General features: G+C 38.4%; 1 protein-coding gene across 2 annotated transcripts in view; it reads left to right on the forward strand.

The window, feature by feature from the left end:
• cdh24b (cadherin 24, type 2b) overlaps window positions 1-16,363 on the forward strand; it is a 143,350-nt gene extending 126,987 nt beyond the window's left edge. The window contains exons 7-14 of one of the 2 annotated variants that reach the window (XM_077232827.1): window positions 2,189-2,445; window positions 3,653-3,789; window positions 7,062-7,183; window positions 8,492-8,609; window positions 8,981-9,289; window positions 10,314-10,518; window positions 11,924-12,362; window positions 13,399-16,363. In XM_077232827.1, the coding sequence (XP_077088942.1) occupies window positions 2,189-2,445; window positions 3,653-3,789; window positions 7,062-7,183; window positions 8,492-8,609; window positions 8,981-9,289; window positions 10,314-10,518; window positions 11,924-12,362; window positions 13,399-14,403 (2,592 nt within the window). In that variant the 3' untranslated portion in view covers window positions 14,404-16,363. The remainder of the gene's footprint in view (window positions 1-2,188; window positions 2,446-3,652; window positions 3,790-7,061; window positions 7,184-8,491; window positions 8,610-8,980; window positions 9,290-10,313; window positions 10,519-11,923; window positions 12,363-13,398) is intronic. The other variant, XM_077232833.1, reaches the window with a different exon arrangement.
• Window positions 16,364-23,112: the final 6,749 nt, after the last annotated feature.

Here is a 23,112-nt window from a genome sequence, read left to right on the forward strand (position 1 = left end):
TGTTTAATTCAATGATCTTCAGCTGAGGTAGTTATCACCTCTATAAATGACTTCTTGAGGTCTCTTGACCATAAACCAAGACCATTTGCTGTAGTTTTGAGACCCAGGTCAAGATACCAAGTAATGAGTCTCAGACCATGTTTATGAGAGTCCTCAAGATCAAGAGTCCAACTCTGGTGAGACAGAAAGTGGCAGACATTTGAAGAGTCCACTGTGACCTATGTTCTTCAGTCAGCTCAGTTTAATTCAGCTCATTTCTGTCTGTCCTTCAGCCTGAAACCGAGGCCAAACACATTGTGTGCCCCACTGACTTCTTCCAAACTCATCTTGGTCTTGCATTAAGAAGAGAGTGGGAAAGTGTGTATGAACGTGTGTGTGTGTGTGTGTGTGTGTGTGTGTGTGTGTGTGTAGTATGGCGATGAGCAGATGAATGGAGAACATATATGACAAAAGTGAGAGTCATAATGAGCCAGTTATTTCTGACTTCCTTCAGCCCCTGTCCAGCTACTCTTGCCAAAATCAGCCCATTACCCATTCCTGGTGTGCCAGCTTCCCACACAACCCTCCCAGTGCCAAATTCAGATTCAGATCCCAAGACTCGTCACAATACAAAAAATGCTGCCTGGACCTGGCTACTGCATTAGCATGGCCATCCTCATCAAAGAGCAGGATTGCATTTCAAGAGACTGTGATAATAAAATAAAACCCGTAATTGAATGTCAAATAATGCTGTTTTTGAAATACCATACAGTGGCTTGTTGTTCAAAAGCAAAGTCATTGTCGGTATGACGTTGATGTTTACATGCCCTGGACCTGGATTATTGTAAGAAGCAACTCGACAACACTATCTTGCGGTGTAGACAGCTTTATTGATAATAGTCAGATCGATCTACTTTTATTTACTGCTCATTTCAAGTTTCAATTGCATGTCAAAGATCCATCGGCACCACATTTTCAACAGCATTGTATTTTTTACAGCCACCCAGCAAACTGGCTTGTTTGTTATTTACTATCACATCAGCGTCTGGTAGCCAATGTAATTTAACAGCCTTTCCAGGTCATGCAATTGCTCTCATAGAAACATATTCGAAAACAACCAACAACATCACCAAAAGCATATAAATTTGAATAGGTATTATCATAGCTAAGTTCAGTTCTCACACATTTTATAGCCATTTAAAGGGTTAGTTCACCCAAAAGGAAAAATACTGTCATCATTTACTCACCCTCATGTCGTTCCAAACCCGTAAGTCTTTCATTCATGTTCGGAACACAAATGGAGATATTTTTAATGAAATCTGAGAGATTTCTGTCCCTCCATTGACAGTCCACGCAACAATTTTTATTCACATATAAACATAAAAGCCTAAATTAAATCTGTTCATCATATAAAGCGATTGTGTCCGTCAAAGAGGTAGTTGCGTACTGGCAATGGATGGATAGAAATCTCTCAGATTTTATTAAAAAGATCTTCATTTGTGTTCCGAAGATAAAAGAAAGTATTACGTGTTTGGAAGGACATGAGGATAATTAATGACAGAATAAATTTTTTTGGGTTTCATTATTTATATATATATATATATATATATATATATATATATATATATATAGTTTAGACATTATTATATTAATATATTTGATATATAATATAATAATTATTGTTAGTCATTGCTTTGTTGTTGGCGTAAAACTATAATTCCTAAAATCTATAACTAAAAATATTTTTTTTCAAATACAGTTCTGGTAAATATGTGTTATTTATAATACTATTTTATTAATTCGTTTTATTTTTAGGTTTCATTTAGATTTTTTGTTTTAGTATTTTTTTACAGTATTTACAATATGTGCATTTAAAACAAATGATTGTATTTAGTTTTAGTTTTATTTCAGTTTTAATAATTTGAGTACATCAGCATTTCTAATTTTCCACGTTTTTAATTTTATGTTTTTCATCTAATATTAAAATTTTATTTCAGTTAACAAAAACAATAATTTTAATAGTTTTAGTTAACAATAACCACACTGCTGTTTCTGCCCCCTACTGGTTTGTGCAGATGCCCAATTGACCCATTTAATAATCCATTAGTGATTAGTTAGTGTGTGCTATGTTGAGCTCATGTGGGCAGTATGAGCAATGCAGTCTTGTCATAAGTTTATGTTCATATTGATGTTTTCGTTTGATCTACAGGCGGTGGACTATGAGAGCCGTAGCTCCTACTCTTTCTCAGTGGAGGTTCTGAATCCCATCGTTGACCCTCGATTCCTGCGGCGTGGGCCTTTCAAAGACCGTGCCTCGATCAGAGTGGCTGTGCTAGATGCCGATGAGCCCCCTCGCTTCTCACGGGCACGTTACCGAATGGATGTGTCTGAGAACTGCCCAGCGGCGTGCACAGTGGGGCGGATCAGTGCCGTGGACCCAGATACGGGGCTCACAAACAACATCAGGTACACTGTAAAAAATGATTTTTCGTTAGTGTTTATTTATTATTGGAGTACATTTGACAAGAAATTCTATTTCAGTTATTCTTCCTCAAAATTTCACGTTTAATTCAGTGTTACTTGCCGTTTCCTTGTAATTATTTGTGAAATTTACTAGCAAATTCTGAGTGAAAACCTTTTTGAGTACTAGGCCCCTCATTGTCCAATGACTTTGCTAATTGTTGATTTAGGATTTTAAAGATTTTTTTTTGAAATATTTGTACTCACTATTTCTTCCCTAAATATTACAATTTTGGCATAATTAAAAAATTTATATTCATTATAAAATTGCCCAGAGAGTTTTTAAGATTTTATTAATTTGCATGACTTTTCCAAGTACAAATCACTCTAAATGAAGCCACCTCATATATCAAGGGTTTTAAAGACCGGGAATCTTGTTTCTTCTGCTGTTGAAGAAGTATCTTGACCTTAAGTTATCTTAGCTTATTTTAATGTCATTTTAAGTCACCTTGAGCACTCCTTTGCCCCGGGCCCCAGGTTGTGAACCACTGGTGTACACACTACACACTACATTTGATCAATACCCTGAACGTGCAGGTGAAAGTATTTATCAATACATTATAAGTTCTGAATAAAATGGCACTATGCATGCACCATCTGGGATCAAACTATTTGCTAAGCTCATTGCAGTGTATTTCCCACAAAAGATACATACAACCTTAAAATTTGGCTCTAAGTAGGAATCTAAAAAGGCATCATAATTTTGCTGCCTGTTGTTTGGAACAGCCTTCCCTGGAATACATGCCTGGAATACCTAAAGCAGATGTCCGGGTGGGCATCTCATTAGGGTTTGGAACAGAGCCATTATGTCATTAATTATTGTTGTATGCTATTTTGTTTTCTATGTAAAATCACTTCAAAACATGATCACAGAAATCAAGGTATTCATGCTACAAGGCACGTTTGGTTGCCTCCGCATGGAAAAGGCCAATGATCAAGATCCATCCCAGTGAACTACAGTTACTTCAACAGTGCCTAGTTTGGGATCTGAGGATTCTTACTTTGCTAATTACGGCTCTTTTGTTTCCCGCCGCTGGGCTTAAAACAGCTCCTGAATGACAGATTTTCTGATTAACTGGGGCTTTATGCATGTGCTCACCTGCTCATCATGCCACACATTTCTCCTTCTCCATTTATCTTCTATCTCCGTCAGGTTCTCTATCGATCCTCAGTCTGACCCAGAAGCTCTGTTCCGGATCACTCCAGACACTGGACTCATCACTACAGTGACTGAGCTGGACCGAGAGCACGAGCAGTGGCATAATATCACCATTATTGCTACACAGAGAGGTACACGCACACAGTCACAGTGACAGGGACGTATTTAGATACAAATAAAAGTAGCTAACTGTAGTGAAGCTAGTTAGTTATCTAGTTATTCAATGAATATAATTGGATATCCATATATAAATATCCTTTTACATCATTTAATCAGAGCTCAGAAGTTTCTGAATCTTTAAATAAAAGAATCTTGTTTAGGTTGACAGCATTACACTTGAACATAGTTTAATACAAAAAAGAGAATATAGCTCAATATAACCAGAATATTGCTAAATATTTCTAAAACAAAAAAATGCAGTGACTTATGCACAGCAGAATTATTTAAGTATTACTTATGTACTTGTGATTATAGTATGCATTCATATTTTTAATTAGCTTAGATTTTTATATTGTCATTTTAATTTTTTTTTAGTCATTGTGCTTTTGTCATTTTTATTGTTTTTGCAATATTTCTATTTATATATTTTTTGAATTAGCCTTTATTTTAATTGTTTGTCATTTTTATGCATATTTACTTTTATTTCAGTTTTATTTCAGTTAGTTGCCAAGGCCCAAGACAACATTTATAATCTTCTAGTTTTTTAAGTTATCCAATGTTTTCTTTTATTTCCGCTTCATTTCAATAAATGAAAACATTTTAGTTAACACTGCTTCACAGAGGCATGGATCAGTGATTTCTTTCTTTTTGAATTGGCTTGTTGAAACACTTCACTGATTCATGTGATTGTGCAGAAATCACTGCTTTTTATAGAGAAATATTAAGTTATATTCAAGTATTTTTTTAAATACTTACTAAAAATTATCTAAAATGACTACATTTGAGAGAGAATACAGTTCAGGAGAGCACATTAGATTAGTGCCTCAGTTTGCTCGGCTGTAAGCTGTGCTCACAATATAATTTGACATTAAAAACAGTGATTTGTCATGATGAACCGCTACATGTTTCAAAAGTAGATTGTTACTGGAAAAGCTGCACTATTTTGAAACCAGCTGAGCTACAGTCACACTACTGGAAAATGTTAGCAGTCTTTTTTATAGTTACTTCCCAAGATACAGTGACCTGGAAATTGGTCAGTATGGCATGTTGTTCGCTCAATAATTCATAATAATGGTTAAAAATGTCCATGCCACCATGTCTACTTAGTAAAAAATTGTGTTGCTAACAAGTTCTAATCTGGCTTGCGACATTCCTGATCACATTCGTATAATGATGCAATATTTATGGCTAAAATTACTAGCCGATATTTAATGGATTTGTGTTTTTATCCTTATGATCTTAATGCATGCACGGATTAAACATGGTTTAAACATACATTGAATTTGCACTGCTCAGGGAGATAGCACGTTAGTAGATGATCTATGCCGTGGTGTTACAGTATGGAAAGTAGGTCTAAGCAGCTTCAGGGAGGCCTGATGGCTATTGTAGGCAAAGCCTCTTCCCAGTAATGTGAAGCAGTGGGCACTAATCTACAACATCATGTCACAGCTCTCTGTGTGTGTGTGTGTGTGTGTGTGTGTGTGTGTGTGTGTGTGTGTGTGTGTGTGTGTGTGTGTGTGTGTGTGTGTGTGTGTGTGTGTGTGTGTGTGTGTGTGTGTGTGTGTGTGTGTGTGTGGAGATGCAGTCCAAGACATTTGTGTGAAAGCAGTCTCAAACCACAGGCAAGTGTGTGGGACTGAACTATAGCAAGAAAGACAGAATGCTTCAATTTCTCTTTAGGCTCACACCAATCCATTAAGTTTGTTCAACCTATACTGTACCAATATGCCGAGGTATTCTGAATTAAAAGCTACTGAAAGCTATTTGTTCGTCATGACAAGCCATTCATCTAGAATATGAAAAGTAACGGCTGAAATCCTATTTTATTTATATAGCACCTTTCCAAACAAACCGATGCTGTTTAAAGTGCTTTACAGACAAGACCAAGCAATAGACCCAGATACATATTACAACAATACCATTAAAAAATTTAAAAGGTATAAAATAGAAAATTAGTATAAAATAAAAATGGTATGAATGATTATTAATGTACTGCAAATAAGCAATTACTAAAATCATAAAAATTGAGGGTTCAGAGTTGTAGGACAATACAAGAAAGCCAGACTAAAATGCTGTACTTTTTCATTTAGATAAAAAAGTCACACAGTGGGTCCAATAATAATTAAAAAAGTTATAGATTCATTTCTGTATCAAATGAAATATACGTTTATTTATTCTTAACATTTCTTCTATCTTGGATACATATTTAAAGGCCCACTGAAGTGCCTTGAAACGCACAGCATTATTCAATGTGTTGATCTAATTTCCACAGAAACAGGAAGACAGGGCGGGACATATCGAACACCTCCTCCCCTTTTTTTAAATAGCCAATAGCTGTTAGTTTATATCACAGCCTGGACAGAGCTGTTGAGCTCGGTAAAGCCGCAGTTTCCTCCTAATCTCTAACTGTTTCTCTGATGCATCTGATACTTTTTCTGGTATGCACTGACTCGCGCATATGATCTGCTCTGTGCTATCGTGTCTCTGGACCCGAGCAGACTGTGTGTGCACTCTGCTGTGGTTCGCGTGAAAACGTATATTTACACTGTCTGAATCATTCCCTATCCCCAATATAGTGCACTATGTGCCATCCACCATGTAGAAAATAGTACATGTGTGAACAAGTGACCAATTTTAGCTGCAGCTTCAGTGTCTATTTGATGGCGGGGCACTGTTGTTTCGCTGTAGTTCATTGGACAGAACATCTGATTAGAAGCTGAAGTTCAGAGTGATGTCATCAAAATCAGTGATCCGTATTGGCAAAAGTGAGAGACTGTAAGTTTTGAATGCTTACATCTTCTAAATGTGAATTTTGCCATTGGTTTGGAGCACATAGATTGAGCTTATAGATAACAGTAAGACTAACGTTCATACTAAAAGCTAAAAAACTGTCATGGGGACTTTTTTTTCATGTGTTTTTTTCCCTGAGTTTGCCGCAATGCATTATGAAATTGCATTGTCTGCAAAGGATACATGTGATGCTGCTACCTTTTGCAATACAATGCCTTAAAATACTGCCTCCGTAGGCAACTCACTACTGTTTGGAAAAGAGCATGAATGTGTGAAAATTGTCAATTTCTCAAAGTGTGAGTGGATGCGCACTTGGAAATGTGTGATAAACTTTAAAAGAGAACAATTTACCTTCAGTAGTTGAAGCTCATGGCGAGCACACCTCAAGAAGCAAGCTGTGTCATGTGTGTGTATTTTTGGTGACTTGCTTTCTCTGCTCTCTCAATTACCTCAGATAACCCCAGCCAGGTGTCCAGAGTGGTGGTTTCCATAGAAACGCTGGATTTGAATGACAATGCTCCAGAGCTAGACAGACAGTACAACACAGCCATGTGTGACTCTGCCTCCACTGGACAGGTGAGAGAACAAGCCACATGTTATAATGGGTGCAAGGAAGGTCGTACTTGTCTCCATTGACTTGATAATTCGTTACTCCACCCGAAATGTAAAAGCACAGGAAGTGCTCTAATGAGAGTCCTTTTGTTAAACTCTGTAATTAGGTAATTGTCACAGATGTATTATGGGTGATTAATTACCTTTTCTCAAGACTTCAGGCCTTTGTACTCACTGACTGTTAGCTCTTTGTGTTCATACTGTATAGATTTGGTGGTGCATGAAAGTTTTTTTTTTTTTTTTGGCACTCTCTCATTTTTTGTGCACATCTGTGAGTGTGTCCATTTATACAGCCTGCACGCTGATTGATTAGTTCTGCCGTTACCCTGCAGCTGAATCACTGCTGTTCCCGTTTAGCGGATGCTTCAAGCTTTCTCATCTCCTCTCTATAGATATACATTATAATCTGCTCATCTTTTGGTCTGTTGGCTTTCATCCATTTTGCCTCTCCATTTCGAGTGCCTGTCTTTCCATGATATTGTCCCGTTTTTCCCCCTTTTGCCTGACTCATGTTTTTTCTTCAATTCTTAATTGGATGTTGTGCATCTGTTAAGCTGTCTCTGACTGAGATCTCTCCATTTGTCAATTTATCTTGTTAATTTTCTGTGTAATTTACTTTGGATAAATTTACTACATGTTTTTACTACATGTCTGCTTGCTTATTCAACTGGAAGCTTGCATAACATCTTACCACAAGTCACATTATGAGGGAGAAAGTTTAGTGACAGACTCAGAAAACTACTAACATGATGAAATTATCTCATTGCAGTACTGGAATCACAGAAAAATGCTCCCTTTTTCATGCCTCAGCACAACCGCCTAACCCATAGCTCTGATCTGCATCACAAGGCTCATTTTTGTTTTAACTTTTTCCCTAATGTGTGTGGGGAGCACTGCAAAAAGAGGCCCATCGAGTGAATATTTCTAGTTTAAGTGGATCTCTGGAGTCGGCGCCTCATTTTTAGAGCACATGCTAAAGCTGTCTATGTTTGGGTGTTCCCCAAGGCTCACTACTCGGTCAGAGTTAATTATTGTTTGACTGCATAGTGTGGGCTAATCAGTCTCAAGTCACCCATTTGCAAAGGTGCTGGTGAGGTTAATGCTGATATCTGAGATTAAAATGTGCATCAGGTTGTTGTTTTTTATTTTTATAATCTCTCCTCTCTCTTCATTAATCTTTCGCTCTATTATCCTTTCTCTCCTTTCTCCCTTTTGGCTCTGCCCCTTATATTGTTTCTCTCTCTCCATCTTTCTCCTATCTAATTTTCTCAGGTGGTGCAGGTGTTGCGGGCGATTGATAGAGATGAGGGAGGAAATGACAGCACCGTCCATTTCAACATCCCTCCGGACTCCAACGCTGCCCTCAACTTCAGCGTCAGGGAGAGTGGAGGTCTGCAGTTTCTTCCACAATTTGTTTCTCCCATCCAGCCGTGTGCATGGGCGTCTCTCTTGATCCGTTAGTCTGTGTCTGCAACCACATTGTGTGGCTGCTTTGTGCCCTGCTCCTTTGTTTTCCCCATTGTTTGCTTTTGCTTCTCTGCCACATCTATCTTCTCCCGGCACACACAGACGAAATGTGCTCTGGCATTTATGCTGCATTTGTTCTCACTGGTCTGTACAAATGTTATACGAGCAGCAATGGAATTAAACTGCATTTGATTGAGTTCAATTAAATTAAAGTTCCATCGAGCTCAATTTGATCTAAAAGCCCCCACTTTTCCTGTGTATCTCCATTTCTCTGCTATTATTCTCATTTTCTAGGCCCCACTGCTAGCTTGGTGTTGGCGTCACCTTTGCAGACACTGTCTCGCTCTACATCTTCCTCCCTCACACTCTACGTCCCGCTGGTCCTGAGGGACGGGGTCTCTGGTTTGACCAGCACTGGGACAGTCACGGTGTCCGTATGTCCCTGTCTGAGAGGAGGAGCCCGGGCTGGAGAGAAAGAGAAGCAAAGTGAGGCAGAGTGGGACAGGGAGACAGTTTGTTTGCCACAGCACTCCTCCTTGCCTTCCCCTGGACTCAGCACCGCCGCCCTGCTGGCCATTTTAGCCTGCGTGGCCACTCTTTTGGGTAAGTTTAGTGTTAGCTTCCATATAGTAGCGATCATGTACAGTCAGATGGTCATTATCACAAAATAAACAGGGTCATCAGGACCAAGACGCAGAGCAGATTTTAGTTGAAATTATTTTATAATTTTATCTGTATCAGTATTGTTATTGTTAACTAAAACTAAAATCAAAAAATAATTTTCAAAATAAAATATACATAGATGAAAAACCTGCCTTGGCAACTAACTGAAATAAAATAAGTTTTAAGTTGAAGTACTAAAATTGCTAAAACGAAAATCGGAATAAAAATAAATTAAAGCTGAATAGAAATATTTATAAAAACAAAAACCAATAAAAATGACAAAAGCATAAAACCTAAATTAAATGACAATTTAAGAAAATGTAAAAATAAAAGGCAATTCAAAATATACCGGTGTATATATATATATATATATATGTGTATATATATATATATATATATATATATATATATATATAGCTTACGCTAAGTAAAAATGGAAAAATAGTCCACAACAGTGTGCAAAACAATAGGTCTAGCAACAAGATCAAATATTAATAACAAATATTTGACAATATTATAGTAATATAGAAATAATACTGAAGTCCTCTGAGGTCATTGTCAACACTGTCAATATCTTTGTATGAAACGATTGAGTGTGAGTGATATGGAAAGATGCAGTGTGATATGAAAGACGTGAAAGCAGCGCCAAATTCAGCCACCCGGATGAGTGCTCTGATAAACAGCATTGTCATGGACGACTGTGAATATTAGGAAATATCAGACCATTGGATGCATTGACTGACCAATCAGAATCATGTATTTCCCAGAGCTGTGTAATAAAAGTAATTATGGGACATCAGCCTGTGTAAGTGTTAGTCTTTCTGTAGCACCCTGCAATTTTATTTGTCACCCAGCACATACACACATGTCCTCCATTTATATAAATGGAATCATAAAACACTCACTCTTTTTCTCTTCACCTCTCAGTGTTTTCTTTCCCTCTGTCTTTCCTCTCTCTCTCTAGCTGTCAGTGCTTTATCTCTGTCTCTGCGCAGACAGAAAAGGGACTCGCTTTCGCCTTTAGAGGAGGATGATGTAAGAGAGAACATCATCACGTATGATGATGAAGGAGGAGGTGAGGCCGACACGGCTGCATTCGACATCACAGCGCTGCAGAGCGCCCCACATAACGCACGCAGGGGGTACCGTACCCTGGACAGCAGGAACATGTGAGTTTGGCTACATCTGTTACATCAACTCACTCCTGCACATTCATAAAACACTTCCTGAATGCACTTTGGATTGTTCACCCCAAAACGAAAATTCTGGCATCATTCACTCACTCTTATGCAATTTCAAGTGAGTATGTTTTTTTTTTTCCATGGAACATTAAAGGAGATGTTTTGTGGAATGTCCTGACTGTTCTGTTCCATACTATCAAATTTGAAAGTGTTTTAAAGGGAGATTTGACCCAAAAATGAAAATTCTGTAATTTACTACCCCTCAAGTTGTTTCGAACTTTTTTGATTTTTGTTTTTCTGCAGAACACAAAAGAAAATATTTTGAAGAACATGGGTAACAAAACAGTTGTTGAGCCCCCATTGACTTGCATAGTGGGGGGGGGGGGGGGGGGGGGGGGGGGGGGTTGGGGATACTATGAAATTCAACTGTTTTGTTACCGACTTTCTTCAAAATATTTTATTTTGTGATCAGCAGAAGGAAGAAATTCATACAGGTTTAAAAACAACTTGAGGAGGAGCAAATGATGTTTGAATCATTTTTGGGTGAAATATTATTTTGTTTTGGTGAACTATTATTATTATTTTGGTGAACTATTAAAATTGCAGTTACATTTTCCATTCAAATCATGCATTGCTATTATTAATTCTGCTTTAGATCACCTCCGAAATCTTATTAGCGAGCAATCTTAGAGCAAGACAGTGTCTATAAATCTTATTTGTAGCCACTATTTTAATTAATCGTAGCCCTTTTTATTTAAATGTTTCTTTAGGTTATACGAATTTCATTGTCTATGATGAATGAGGTTTGAGCTGATCATTGTTCATTTTAATTTTAACATTTAATTTTCACAATAGTTATATTTTAAAGAACTACAGAATCAGAATTTTAAACTGAATTCAAAGGTAAAATGCTTAAATGAAAGAGTGTTTTTGTAGAGTTTGTGTGATGATGAATGTGGGGGGATTGTTTTGTCATTTTGATTCTGCGATTTTTATATTGTGTTATTTTCATATTTATGTACTGTACATTGTTTGTTTTTTGTGTGAAAGCATGTTAAAACTCATTGTAACAAAATTTCCCCATGGGCATAATAAAAGTAAACAACAACAATGGCACGCTGCAAACAAAACCTATGGCTTTATCGCAATTATCACATCACCTCTCTTGAGGTTGCACACAAACTCGACAAAAACATAAAATTACCAGATGTGCGTGTGTGTGAGCATGAATGAGATATGAAAGCTATATGGTGAAAGATTGTATGTGAATAACAACCTTTATAATTCGGTCTGTTCCTTATACAAAGATATTGTGTGCTTCAGAAGACTTGGAATATCCTGCTCAAGTCATATAGACTTGATTTTATTTGGGTCGTTTATTTTGTTCCCTCAGACGTTATTCACAACACTGTCAGGAGAAGGCTCGTGCGTATAGCAGCTGGGCTCAGGCTGGAGCAATTGACCCGGGGCAGTACACCAGTCAAGGAGCCCCTCTATATGGGCGGATTTGCTACAGCAGCCACACTCTCCCAGTTCTGCGTCGCTCACAGGGCCCCTATGAGCCCGGCTTATCCGAGCTGGCTTACCGCTTTCCTGGGAATCAACCAGACCACTCTCTAGTCATTCAAAACCAGGCAGCTATGGTTGGCCCTCTGGAGCCCGGGGCCATTTACGTGCCAGCATCAGAGGCCGGTCACGACTCTAAAGAAGGGACCGCATCTCAGCATGGAGCTACCACATCTGAGGGAGGAACGCCAAGGAAAAATGACTCAAAGGATGACGCAAGCAGTGATGCCCAGCAGAGTCAGAGTCAAAGCCAGGATCTGGACTGGGTAAAGCAACATACATCTATCTTAATTATTTAATCACAAAGCTGCTTTAATAATCAGTATTTGGGGTAAAACCCAAATGTACAGTAGTACATTGAATTTATTCATTTCATTCTCCAGAGGTCATTAAATAAGGCATTATTGTTTAATAATTGATGGACAAATAGTAATACTGACAAGACAATAAGAAAACCACTCACTGCTTAAGGCTGGATAAATTAAACAGCTTTAGCAAACACAACGCTGAAGAAAAAATAAATTGTATGATTAATTTTAATTCATAGACACACTTCTCAGTCACACTCCGGCAGCATCGAATCAGTATTAATGTAATATGTCTAATAAACATTCACTGAACCGGAGACTTGGAAACAACTGTGAAATTAATATTAATATTTATTTCATAATGTGTGTTGCTCTGAGACAGTTGTTAGCCACAGATTCAGTTACAACTGAAAGGCGTGAATTCAAAAATATTGAAAGCAGCGTGCATTATTTTTTTATACTGTTGCACATCTTAAAAGCCCAACCACTGAATTTTAATGTCTGATTTTACACATATACACATTTATCCAATGAAACGCAAAATGTAGACATATACTTTCCTACTGAAAAAGTCTTACTTTAGTTTTTATTAAAAGTGAGGACATGTTCCATGTGTGAAAATATGTTTTTTGCACATCCCTAGTTAGCTATAAGATTAGTTTTCGCTTGTTCTTTGTTGTCGGTGCCAAACAGGTTGATGATGAAAGATGTGTTTTCACAAGTTGTCTCTCACTGTCTCTCTTTCTCCTCATCCTCATCTCACAGTGCAGTGTTAGCTCTTTTTAGAGCTCAATTAACCTGTTTCAGCAGTTGTCAACCGTTTCTCTTTCTCCATCTGTCTAACTTTGTCACTTCCTTCCTCTACTCGCTAACAACTTACTCTCTCACTTCACTGTTATCACTGTTTCTCTTTTTTTCACCTGCTCATTGTGCCTGAATTATCTCTCTGCTTTCTCTTCCCTCTCTCCTCACACGTCCCTCTGTTGAATAACAGAAGAATAAACTCATTCTTACCTCCCGCTCTAACCCTCCTGCTCCTCCCCGTCCCATACAGGTCCAGCCAGACACAGCCCCCCGCGAACGAGAGCTGGTATTGACCCGTTCCGGTTCGGTTGCTGGGCCGGGCACCACCGGAGGGTGGATGTGCGACTCCTCCACGCTCCCCCGTGCTGGACGGCACTCCTCGCGGGGCAGTCTTTCCCTAAGTAGGAGTGGCGCAGGGCCTGCCGAGTCCAACCACCCTGGGGTGGTTGACGTTGCTAACGGAAGCGCAGAAATGCAATCAGTCAGTGGCAATTATGCCACCATCCTGCAGGGGGAGCAACAGAGGGACTACTCGGGGACTCTGAGACGGGGCGGGCTGGAGATGGGCAGTGGATTTGTGGTGGGCAGGCCCGAGAGAGAGGCCAGCATTCCACTGAGCAACGGGATGTATCCGGAGGGTGGCGGGTTCATAGGAGACTGGCACGAACGGATGGGCATAAACGGGTACCCGCTGGGCAGGAGGGATATGACACCCCAGCTGCTTCCGTACCCTGGCCAAGGCCGGGGAGCATTTGGGGGCATCCTGGGCTATGGCGGAGCGTGGCCCTCAGCACCTGAGGCGTCAGGAAGAGGGGCACCCATCGGTGGTGCTCATTCTCTCGCCCTGAGAGTCGGCGAGTTCCTGCGTCTGCGTCTGGCACAGGTGACCTTTGACCCCTCGCAGCCTCCGTACGACTCGGTGCAGGTGTACGGGCTGGAGGGCACAGGCTCGCGCGCCGGGTCCCTCAGTTCCCTGGACAGCGAAGGCAGCAAAGACGCCGAGAAGGAGGTGTGGGGAGCAGGTCTGGAAGATTGGGGCCCACAATTCCAGAAATTAGCCCAGCTTTTTAGGGAAAGGGAGAGGGAGAATGAAGAAGATAAGGAAAGAGATGTAGAGGCCCACAAAAAGCACAAGGACAGGGAATGGAAAGAAAATGAGGAGCAGTCTGGAGACGAGGAGCAGGCGAATGTCTGAGAGAAAGAGAGCGAGAAGGAGAGGGGTTGGGTGGGACAGTGATTAAAAGGCAACAAGAGCTGGAGTAATGAAAAGTGAAGGGTAAGGAGGGAGAGACTAAGAGGAAAGGTAATAAGGGAAGACAAGGAAAAATGAACTGAGAGAGCAGAGGCAGTGGAGAGAGTGATTGATGCAATTTGAAGCAATAAGTGCTGAAAAGCTGATGTGTGAGCACAGTCAAAGCCGTGTTTCTTTAGCCAGCATTTAACATTCCTCAAGTGTGTTTGGCTTTGAGCGAAAAGCAAAGTTCACTGTATACCAGATCACATGTATTTACAACAGAGAAAGTTAAGAGATTTGAACTCGTATTTTTGTGGCAGTGAGCAAGACAATGGCACCATGGGGGAATGAGAAACGCAAGGCCGGAACGACAGATGAAAAGTTACGGCAATACACGAGGGAGTAGGAAAATTAAAGTTTGTACAGAAATTGTTTATACATTCACAAAAGCAAGAGAACTGAATTATTCAAAAGAAAGCACTGAATATTACAGTAAAGTCTTGAATAAGTGTCTGCACAAAGATTCTCTGTGTTTACACATACACACAAAAACAAACACGCTTCAATTTTCAACCCTGCATGGAAATTCTGCTTTGCGGATGTCTCATTGTCAGGGTTCAAAATTACTTACATTTTTGCCAAGAACAGATTGTTCACAAAGTTGCTCAAGAAAAAGAAAAAAGACGCACATAAAATTGTGCAAAATAAAAAAACTGTGCACAAACAACCATTACTTGTCAAAAAAAATTCCCACATTTAAAAAGTGAAGGTGAATTACGAGAGCTGACAGATCTGCTTTCAACTAGAATGCACTTTTATACATGATGTTCAAATAGATTACAAATGGTGGTGTTGTTTTTTTTATTGGAGGAAAAAAACATGAAAAAATGTTATATGTAAATGCATTTAAATGTAAATATCACTGAATGCCATTGTGAAAAGTAACAACAGTACTGTAGTCTTCAAGCAACAAAAAATTATAGAATAATAAAATGAAAACTGGAGAATATTATATATATAATGCCACATCGAAATCCACTGGATATAACTGGAAGACACTGAATTGACTGAAGCAGATTAAACTCAACCATTTACAATACGATGTCGGATTCGGATGTGTCGCTCTTCCCAAACGGAACTTTTGTTTTTAATTGAGGTCCAAATAAATGTATTTGAAGTCCTTTTTCTGGGTAGAGCACACACTCTGCAATGATATCCCGATTAATCACACTGTTTTTGGCCACGAGGACTCACTGTGACTGGAATGAACCAGAACCACTGTTTCACTGCACAATCATGCGCACTAATACCAGGGGACTTTATGCAGTACAAACCCACACCTTGTTAAACAACCCAAATATCATGCTCTGTCATGTAAATGTTACTTTATGAAAAGTATAATTACAGAATGGAGCTTATTTGATCAGGACTACCCTGACGCAGTGTCCACACTGGAAGCAAGCGGTGCGACATTACAAGCAAAAAGAGCCTATTATAATCACTGATACTGTCTACACTGGATGTGGCCGGAGTTTACAGATGGACACTAACTGTAAACTGTTGGCCCAATACATTTCTGACTTACTCCACACGCTTGTGCTACTAAATGGATTTGTAACTTTTGCCTCGTCCAGTGTAGACAGCCTCAAACTGTTGTGACCTTGTGTAAGTTTAAATAATTGAATGCGTCCCATTTCATTCCATATTTTACAGGTAGATTAGGTCAACTGTAAACTGGGTGTGGAGTTACTGCATTCATCCTGGTTTCTGCCTTCCTATTGGCCTGATTTGTTGTGGCCCCAAGCAGTCCCTGTTGGTACTGAGATCTCACGATGGCTTGTATTAAAAATGTATTTATTCTGTTGTATTTTTTCCTTTTCTTTTTTGTAAATTTGAATAAATACAGTATGTTTTGAGGTGATGTGTGCGCGACCAAATGTGTATATGCTCTTTTTTTTTTTAAAGGAACTCTTGACTTTTGACTCTTGCCTCTGTTCTACAGTCTACTGTGTTTGCCTCTGCTGAGTAAATGAAGTGCTGGGTTTGGAGATGTCTATAGAGGCCCTTCAAACAGGGACAGAGTTGGCAGGGAGTAAACACAATGTCTAGTCCACTTACTCCCATGCTATGTGACAGACTTACAACCCGAGGTCAATAATGGAAACTGAGAGTTCAGGTTGCACTTTAAGACAGACAAAAGTTAACCGCAAGGTTCTCCTTGAAAATTGCTCCATTTGAAGTCTGGATTACGTAAAAAGTGCGAGATTTATTGGTGGGCCTGAGATGCCTTAGTTGATCTGATGAAAGTGGAGAATAGTGGTTGTTTCAAACCACCGCACCTGCAAGTCAACCCTGCTTATCCTACTCTTCAATCCTGCGATATGTGTGTGTGATTGTGTTTAAACTAGCGTATGTGCTGGCAAATAAACAAGCCACGGCCACCTTTTTGATTCGAGGCTGGTTAATTATTCATGAGCGCCAGCGCATATCCTGTTAGATTAAATTTGGTTTAATTACATTCGCAAAGCTTGATGTTGGAAATGGCAGACTAGAATGAGAGAGACAAAGAGAGAGTGTGATTGCTTCAAAATTCACTTAGAGCACGAGGGATTCAAAATGATTTGAGGAAAGTGAGATTATAAATGCACGCTCTGTCCTTGAGTTACATAATGAATTGATGCGCAGGATATTATACAATGTACTGTATCTAAATAGGCAGGGTTTGAGAACCTATCACATGCACATACAGAAACAGTATTAAGAGTTTTTAGCTGAAACTGCTTAAAATTTTCTCAGATATCTTATGCAAACAAATATTCTGGGCATGTTTCATGAAGCAGAGTGATACCACAGATGGGTTATTTCTAAAAGTAGTGTCAGAAGATTTAGTTTAAATCATAGTCAGGAAAGCATTATCACAGAACACATGGAGCATAGAAGTGCACGAGTAAGAACAAAAATAACTTGCTATAAATACATTAATTCACTGCAAAATGTCCTCATTAAAGATTAATTTGGTGAATTGCCCTGCAATCCTGCACAACTCCTGAATGAACCTTTAGATCATTAGCGTGCAGCTCAACTAGGGTGACCACCATCAAACAAACCAAATGTGGGACGATTACTAAGTTTGTGTGGGACAATGTGGCACATGTTACCAACACTAAAACATAACCTGAAACTGTTATATAATGTCTATTTAACTTAATAAAAATTCAGAATAATTTGTATTCTGAATTTCAGCTGATAAAAATAGCCTACTTTGTTATTTAGTCCCTTCCAGACAACACAATTACAACACAATGTAACATAACATCTTTATTTTACATGTAATTTAAATGCAACATCACTGAGCAAGGAAGGCATGCAGATAACTATTTTTGAAACAGTTCTGACCAACTTGACAGTTTTATATATTAAGAATATATTACACCAAAAACTTTCATATTTTTAGAAAGGATGTGAATTAAAACAACCACAGCGGGTAGCTAGTTGATAAATTATGTTAAAATAAAATTGTAATTTACCGAATTATCCATTTGTTTTCTGACAGGGAACACATGGAACTAATCACCGCTCCACATTTTGATCGACGGTGTTTTCTCCTTTCTTTTCAACCAGTGGATAGGATTTTAAAAACGGCTGGTAATATGATAATTAAAAACAAACAGACTGATGAAAATACGGGACATTTTCTCAATATGCGACGTGGGGGACACAATGGGTGAAAATGCTGCGCGGTAGGCTACAACGCAAAGCGGGACGGGTGCTCACCCGAAGCTCAACCACAAGACATCTGGAATAGAGGTATGTGAACCTACAGTAAAGTGTTTCTCAGTTTTGCATTTTCCATGGTTCCTCAGGAACAGCAAGGTGAAAATGCCCACCAACCTTGATAATTAAACCACTAAATATCTGGCCCACGTATAGGCAGTGGGTGAAAGAGACAACAGCAAGACTTGCTGGCGGTAGCCTATATACCATATTTATCTCTGTATTACTGCAAACCGCTTTGTATTATAGACCTATATTTATACATTTTGGTGGCTGATGAACAGTCCTAAAAGAGGAAACTGCTTAATGAACACCTAATATAAATAAATAAATAAAAACGGCCTTAAAGGGACATTATGTAGGAATTTTTCCCATCTAGCGGTGAAATTGTATTTTGCATTCAAACGAATTGTGCTCTCCAGCGCCTAGCTTTTTCAAATGCGTGTTGCATCTACGGTAGCTGTTATGTACCAAAAAGATATGACAAAAAATGCAGGAACAATCATATGCTCTATTAAAATATATTCTTATCAAATTTCTAGGTTACAAAAAGTAAACTTACAAACCTTGTTTTTAGCACCTTCTCAACTTTATTTTATAGTTGCTATTCATCAAAGAGGCTGTTTAACTTTGAGCTATACATGTTCTACTGTCTATATAATAAAGTACACAACCAAGCAATGAAAAAAAGCATGTAATTAAGACTGTAATATTGACTTAGCCTACCTGTCGAGGAGAAAGCAGGACTTCAGCGTCTCTTTTGAAATCTTTCCACCTGGAAAAAGTTATCACGACATTGACTTTTTTGTAATCTTCGGTCACGTTTCCTTTTATGTTCAATTTTGGACTTTTTTTGGCGACGAGGATTTCTTCTCCTGTGGCTCGGCATATGTATGCCATTAAAAATAACAATGCAATGCAGCCTTTTAAAGTTGCCGGGGCAGTGGCAAGCGCCTGTCACTGCTCTGCTCCTCCGTTTCTGCTGCTTTAAGTTACGTGACGCTGGCTCTGAACGAAAACGCGTTATGGAAACACGTTGGCCTAGTACTTTTTGACCCTCTCTGCTATTATAGTTTTTCAAGATGGCGGAACGACATGGAAGCCTCCGTGGACCTACCTGTCACATGTATATAAAGATAATAAATTCTTGGTTTACGAGGATAAGTCAGGTAATTGGCAGAGGTATTTGTACACCATTGAGGACATATTTATGAATAAAAATTTTGATTTTAGATAATAAAATACCTAAAAAAAACTACACATAGTCCCTTTAATATAAATGCAAACAATATTTTGTTATGTTTAGGGGATAGAAGATTTTCATAGGTATAACATTTTTTTAATTTTTTTATTGTCCTTTAGTTTGGGGACAAAATTGATGCAATACATCTGACAGAACTTCATTTTGGGGACATTCAACGACGTTTTATAAAGAACATTTTATATATAAAGTCTTTATAATAATGAGACTTTATGTTAGTCAAGCAATATTTACGACCAAGAATGGTGTTCTTCTGAAAATCATTCAGTGTTGTATGCTATTATGGGTGAGCCACTTAATCATTTAATCACCCGATTCGTTCAAATCAGTGATTCATTTAGGAACGAATGAATTACACAGCCACTTGTTTCTTTACACTGCTGAATTGCTCCCGTTCAATTCTCTCCCATGGCCTCATCCAATGGCCTCATGGCCATGGGATGCCTCAGAATCTCTTGAAGAAGTAAGTCATCCAGGTACTTTGCCTACTCTTTTACGAGTAGGCCTATACTGTGAATTTGGACATGCCTGCAGCCTGACTGTATTTTTGAGTGATTCATTGAATCATTTACTCAAACGATTCGTTTAACAACATTCAACATTACTCCACTAATATAGTCCACTTGAAACGAGTGCGTGTGAATTTGGACACTGAGAGCACTGGAAGGGCTGCCACTTTGTGTTTACTCATTTAATAATTATTTGAAACTTAACTATGCCGCTCCAGTAGTAATAATAAGATGTATCTTGAACTCTGTCATGGAAACTATGTATATTATTAAACAATTCATTCAGCATGTGACTTTCACAGTGCATTATAGGTATTAGATAAGTGTAGATCACACTTAACTCTGGTATTGGACACCATAGATATGTTGGACACCAAATAGTTGTCCCCTCAAATGCCGAATTTAAGGGTATAGGGGGCGATTTCAGACACAGCCATGATTCATTCAGAAACGAGACAGCAATGTTCAATAGAGCTTTGGAACTTGTTTTGTTACTCAATTTTACCTTCACTTTTTATATAAAAGCAACATCACATATGCAAGGACAGTAGCCTAGGCTACTGAGTATGAGTCATATTTTGCATGGTTGTGATTACCGTGCGACCTCGTGCATCTGTTCAAATTACAGCTCGAGCAACATTGCTTGTGTATTGCTTCATTTACAATACTATGGTATTACCCCCATTTATTCAGCTAAGAAAATAAGTGTTTATTCCCTAATTCTCTTAATAGGTTTCTTGGCTCGTGTGTGTGTGTGTGTGTGTGTGTGTGTGTGTGTGTGTGTGTGTGTGTGTGTGTGTCTGTGTGTGGTCCTAGTCTTGAAGCTGAACTGGCAGATTGTGTTGTGTGCTATGTGTTCAGGTTTGAAGTGGTAAATAAAATCTTAACGATCTTAATTAGTGTTCGATCACCCAAACAAGCTGACAAAAAAAATCCATCTAGGAGCAGGAAGGGTCTCTGGGTTAGTAATAGAAGACATGATGCACGTGATGTTCATACATTGACTGCATTTAAGTTGAAAAAAAAAATAATAATAATAGTCCTCCACCCATAGTCCTCTAGTAGACTATAGGAAAAGTCAAGAAAAAATCCTTGTTGATTTTGCGAACAATATGGTGCTGCCATCTAATGGACACAATAGGCAAAAACAGTCCAAAATGTTTTGATGCTTCTGTGCTGCTTTGATGCTTCTGTGCTGTGCTTCTGCTTTCTGTGCATTTCATACAGGTTTGGAACGACAGGATCAGGAAATTGTTACAACATTTTTATTTTTGGGTGAGCTATATTCCTTTAATAGTAGAATACGTATTGTATTATTGAGTGATAATCTAAAGCAGTTTTAGACTTTTTTTATTTGAATAAATGTATAGTTTTAGACCATATGGATTTAAATCAGATTAAATATGACCAATTACCCAAGGCATTCCAATTCGTCAGCTCCTCGGTTGGAACAAGATGGTGCCCCCTTGGTAGTTTGTGCCCTACACAGGCCATACTCTGCAAATAAAAAGGGATTTCGTTAAAGCCAGCAACACAAAAAAGGATTTTGCGGAAATTAAATGTGTGTGCAAGACGGAAATATAAATATGGGTGGAAAAGCTCAGTTGGTCTTCAAACAATCCTCCTGTTCCTATTGCTGTCTTGGATGCAGTTAGTGTTGTAGACCCCAATATCACAGTGATGTGGTCAACTGGCGGCTTTCCCGGAATTACGTGGGAGCTCAGTCTTTGCAAGGTTGAGCTGTTGATCACACTCCTTCATCCAGGCAGAGATGTCTGAAAGACAGTCAGAGATATGTTTCATAACAGCTTTTTTTTCTTTCTTTTTTTTTGGTTACACAAAATGAGTACTTGGTTAAAACTGCATACATTTACTGTACATTTCTTACTACAGGCTATTAATAGGACAAGCAACTTGCACAAGCTCACTTGGGTGCATTAATAGGACAAGCAACTTGCACATGCTTACTTGGGTGTATACTGTTTGGGGAAAAAATGTTTATTAATTAGGATTATAATCATAATAATTTAAAGAGATATCCATACAAACATTAGGCAACAATTAGGGTAAGACAGAAGAATTATTCAGAATATAAACTTCAAAAGAAAAATCTTTGTTGATTTGCTTACAAGATGGTGCTGCCATCTTATGGACACAATAGGAATAAACAGTCTAAGATGCCGCTTCCGCTCTCTTGTGGTGATACAGGTTTGAAATTGCATCAGGGTGAGTAAATGTTGACAGAATTTGTTTTTATTTTTTAGGTGATCTATTTAATAGTAGGAGACGTGGTGTTATTAAACGACAAAGCAGGGCATAGTGGGATTCAGAAGTCATTTTAACTAAAACGTTTATTTGAATTAATTAACATTAATAATGAATGGGTTAAAAGATTAGACTGCATATGGGTTTAAAATCCGATCAAATTTCAAGGTTTTAAGATTAAGTGATCCATTGTCCTACTGTCCTTAAAAATTCACATTTTTCCTGTTCCCGCTTGTTTAGTTGTCATAATTACTCATTATATGATTAATTAAAGCCTTATGTATTATGTTCATTCACCCTATGTATTTAAGCCCTGCAGTTTGTTCATTGTTTGTTTTGTTTTGTTTGTGTGTGACATATGATGGTGCTTTGTTTTTTTCAGTTATGTTGTTGCATTAAAAAGCTAATGCTACTATTTACTTTACCTTCCTCAACAATGGTGTTGTAGCTTTAGTAATAAAATGAATTTCAAAATGACTATAGTTAGAGACACAGTTTGTGGTTAGAGAGTGGTAACCCGTAGGCATAGGCGCCGATTTATGTTTTCCTCCGTGGGTGCACGCCCTTTAAAAAAATAAATAAAGTAATGTTAGGCCTAGTCAAAAAATGTCTGCATTTCAGAACCGAACGAGAAGCTTAGCGCTGCGTCTATAGCAATGTTTCCATCCACACCTTTTTATCCGAATTAAGTGATATCGAATGAAAAATGCCTTATGGAAACAGTAAAATACGATTAAATTTCATGAATATCGACTCAAATGAAATACGTTCGGTCTCATCGGATTTTATCTTGATCGATATAAGGCAAATGCGATAAAAGCTGATGGAAACGTTATTTGCCGAATAAATAATGAATTGCGA

This window comes from Siphateles boraxobius, unplaced genomic scaffold (assembly GCF_051911475.1).
Source record: "Siphateles boraxobius isolate OS27281-9 unplaced genomic scaffold, OSU_SipBor_1 1, whole genome shotgun sequence".
NCBI lineage: Eukaryota > Metazoa > Chordata > Actinopteri > Cypriniformes > Leuciscidae > Siphateles > Siphateles boraxobius.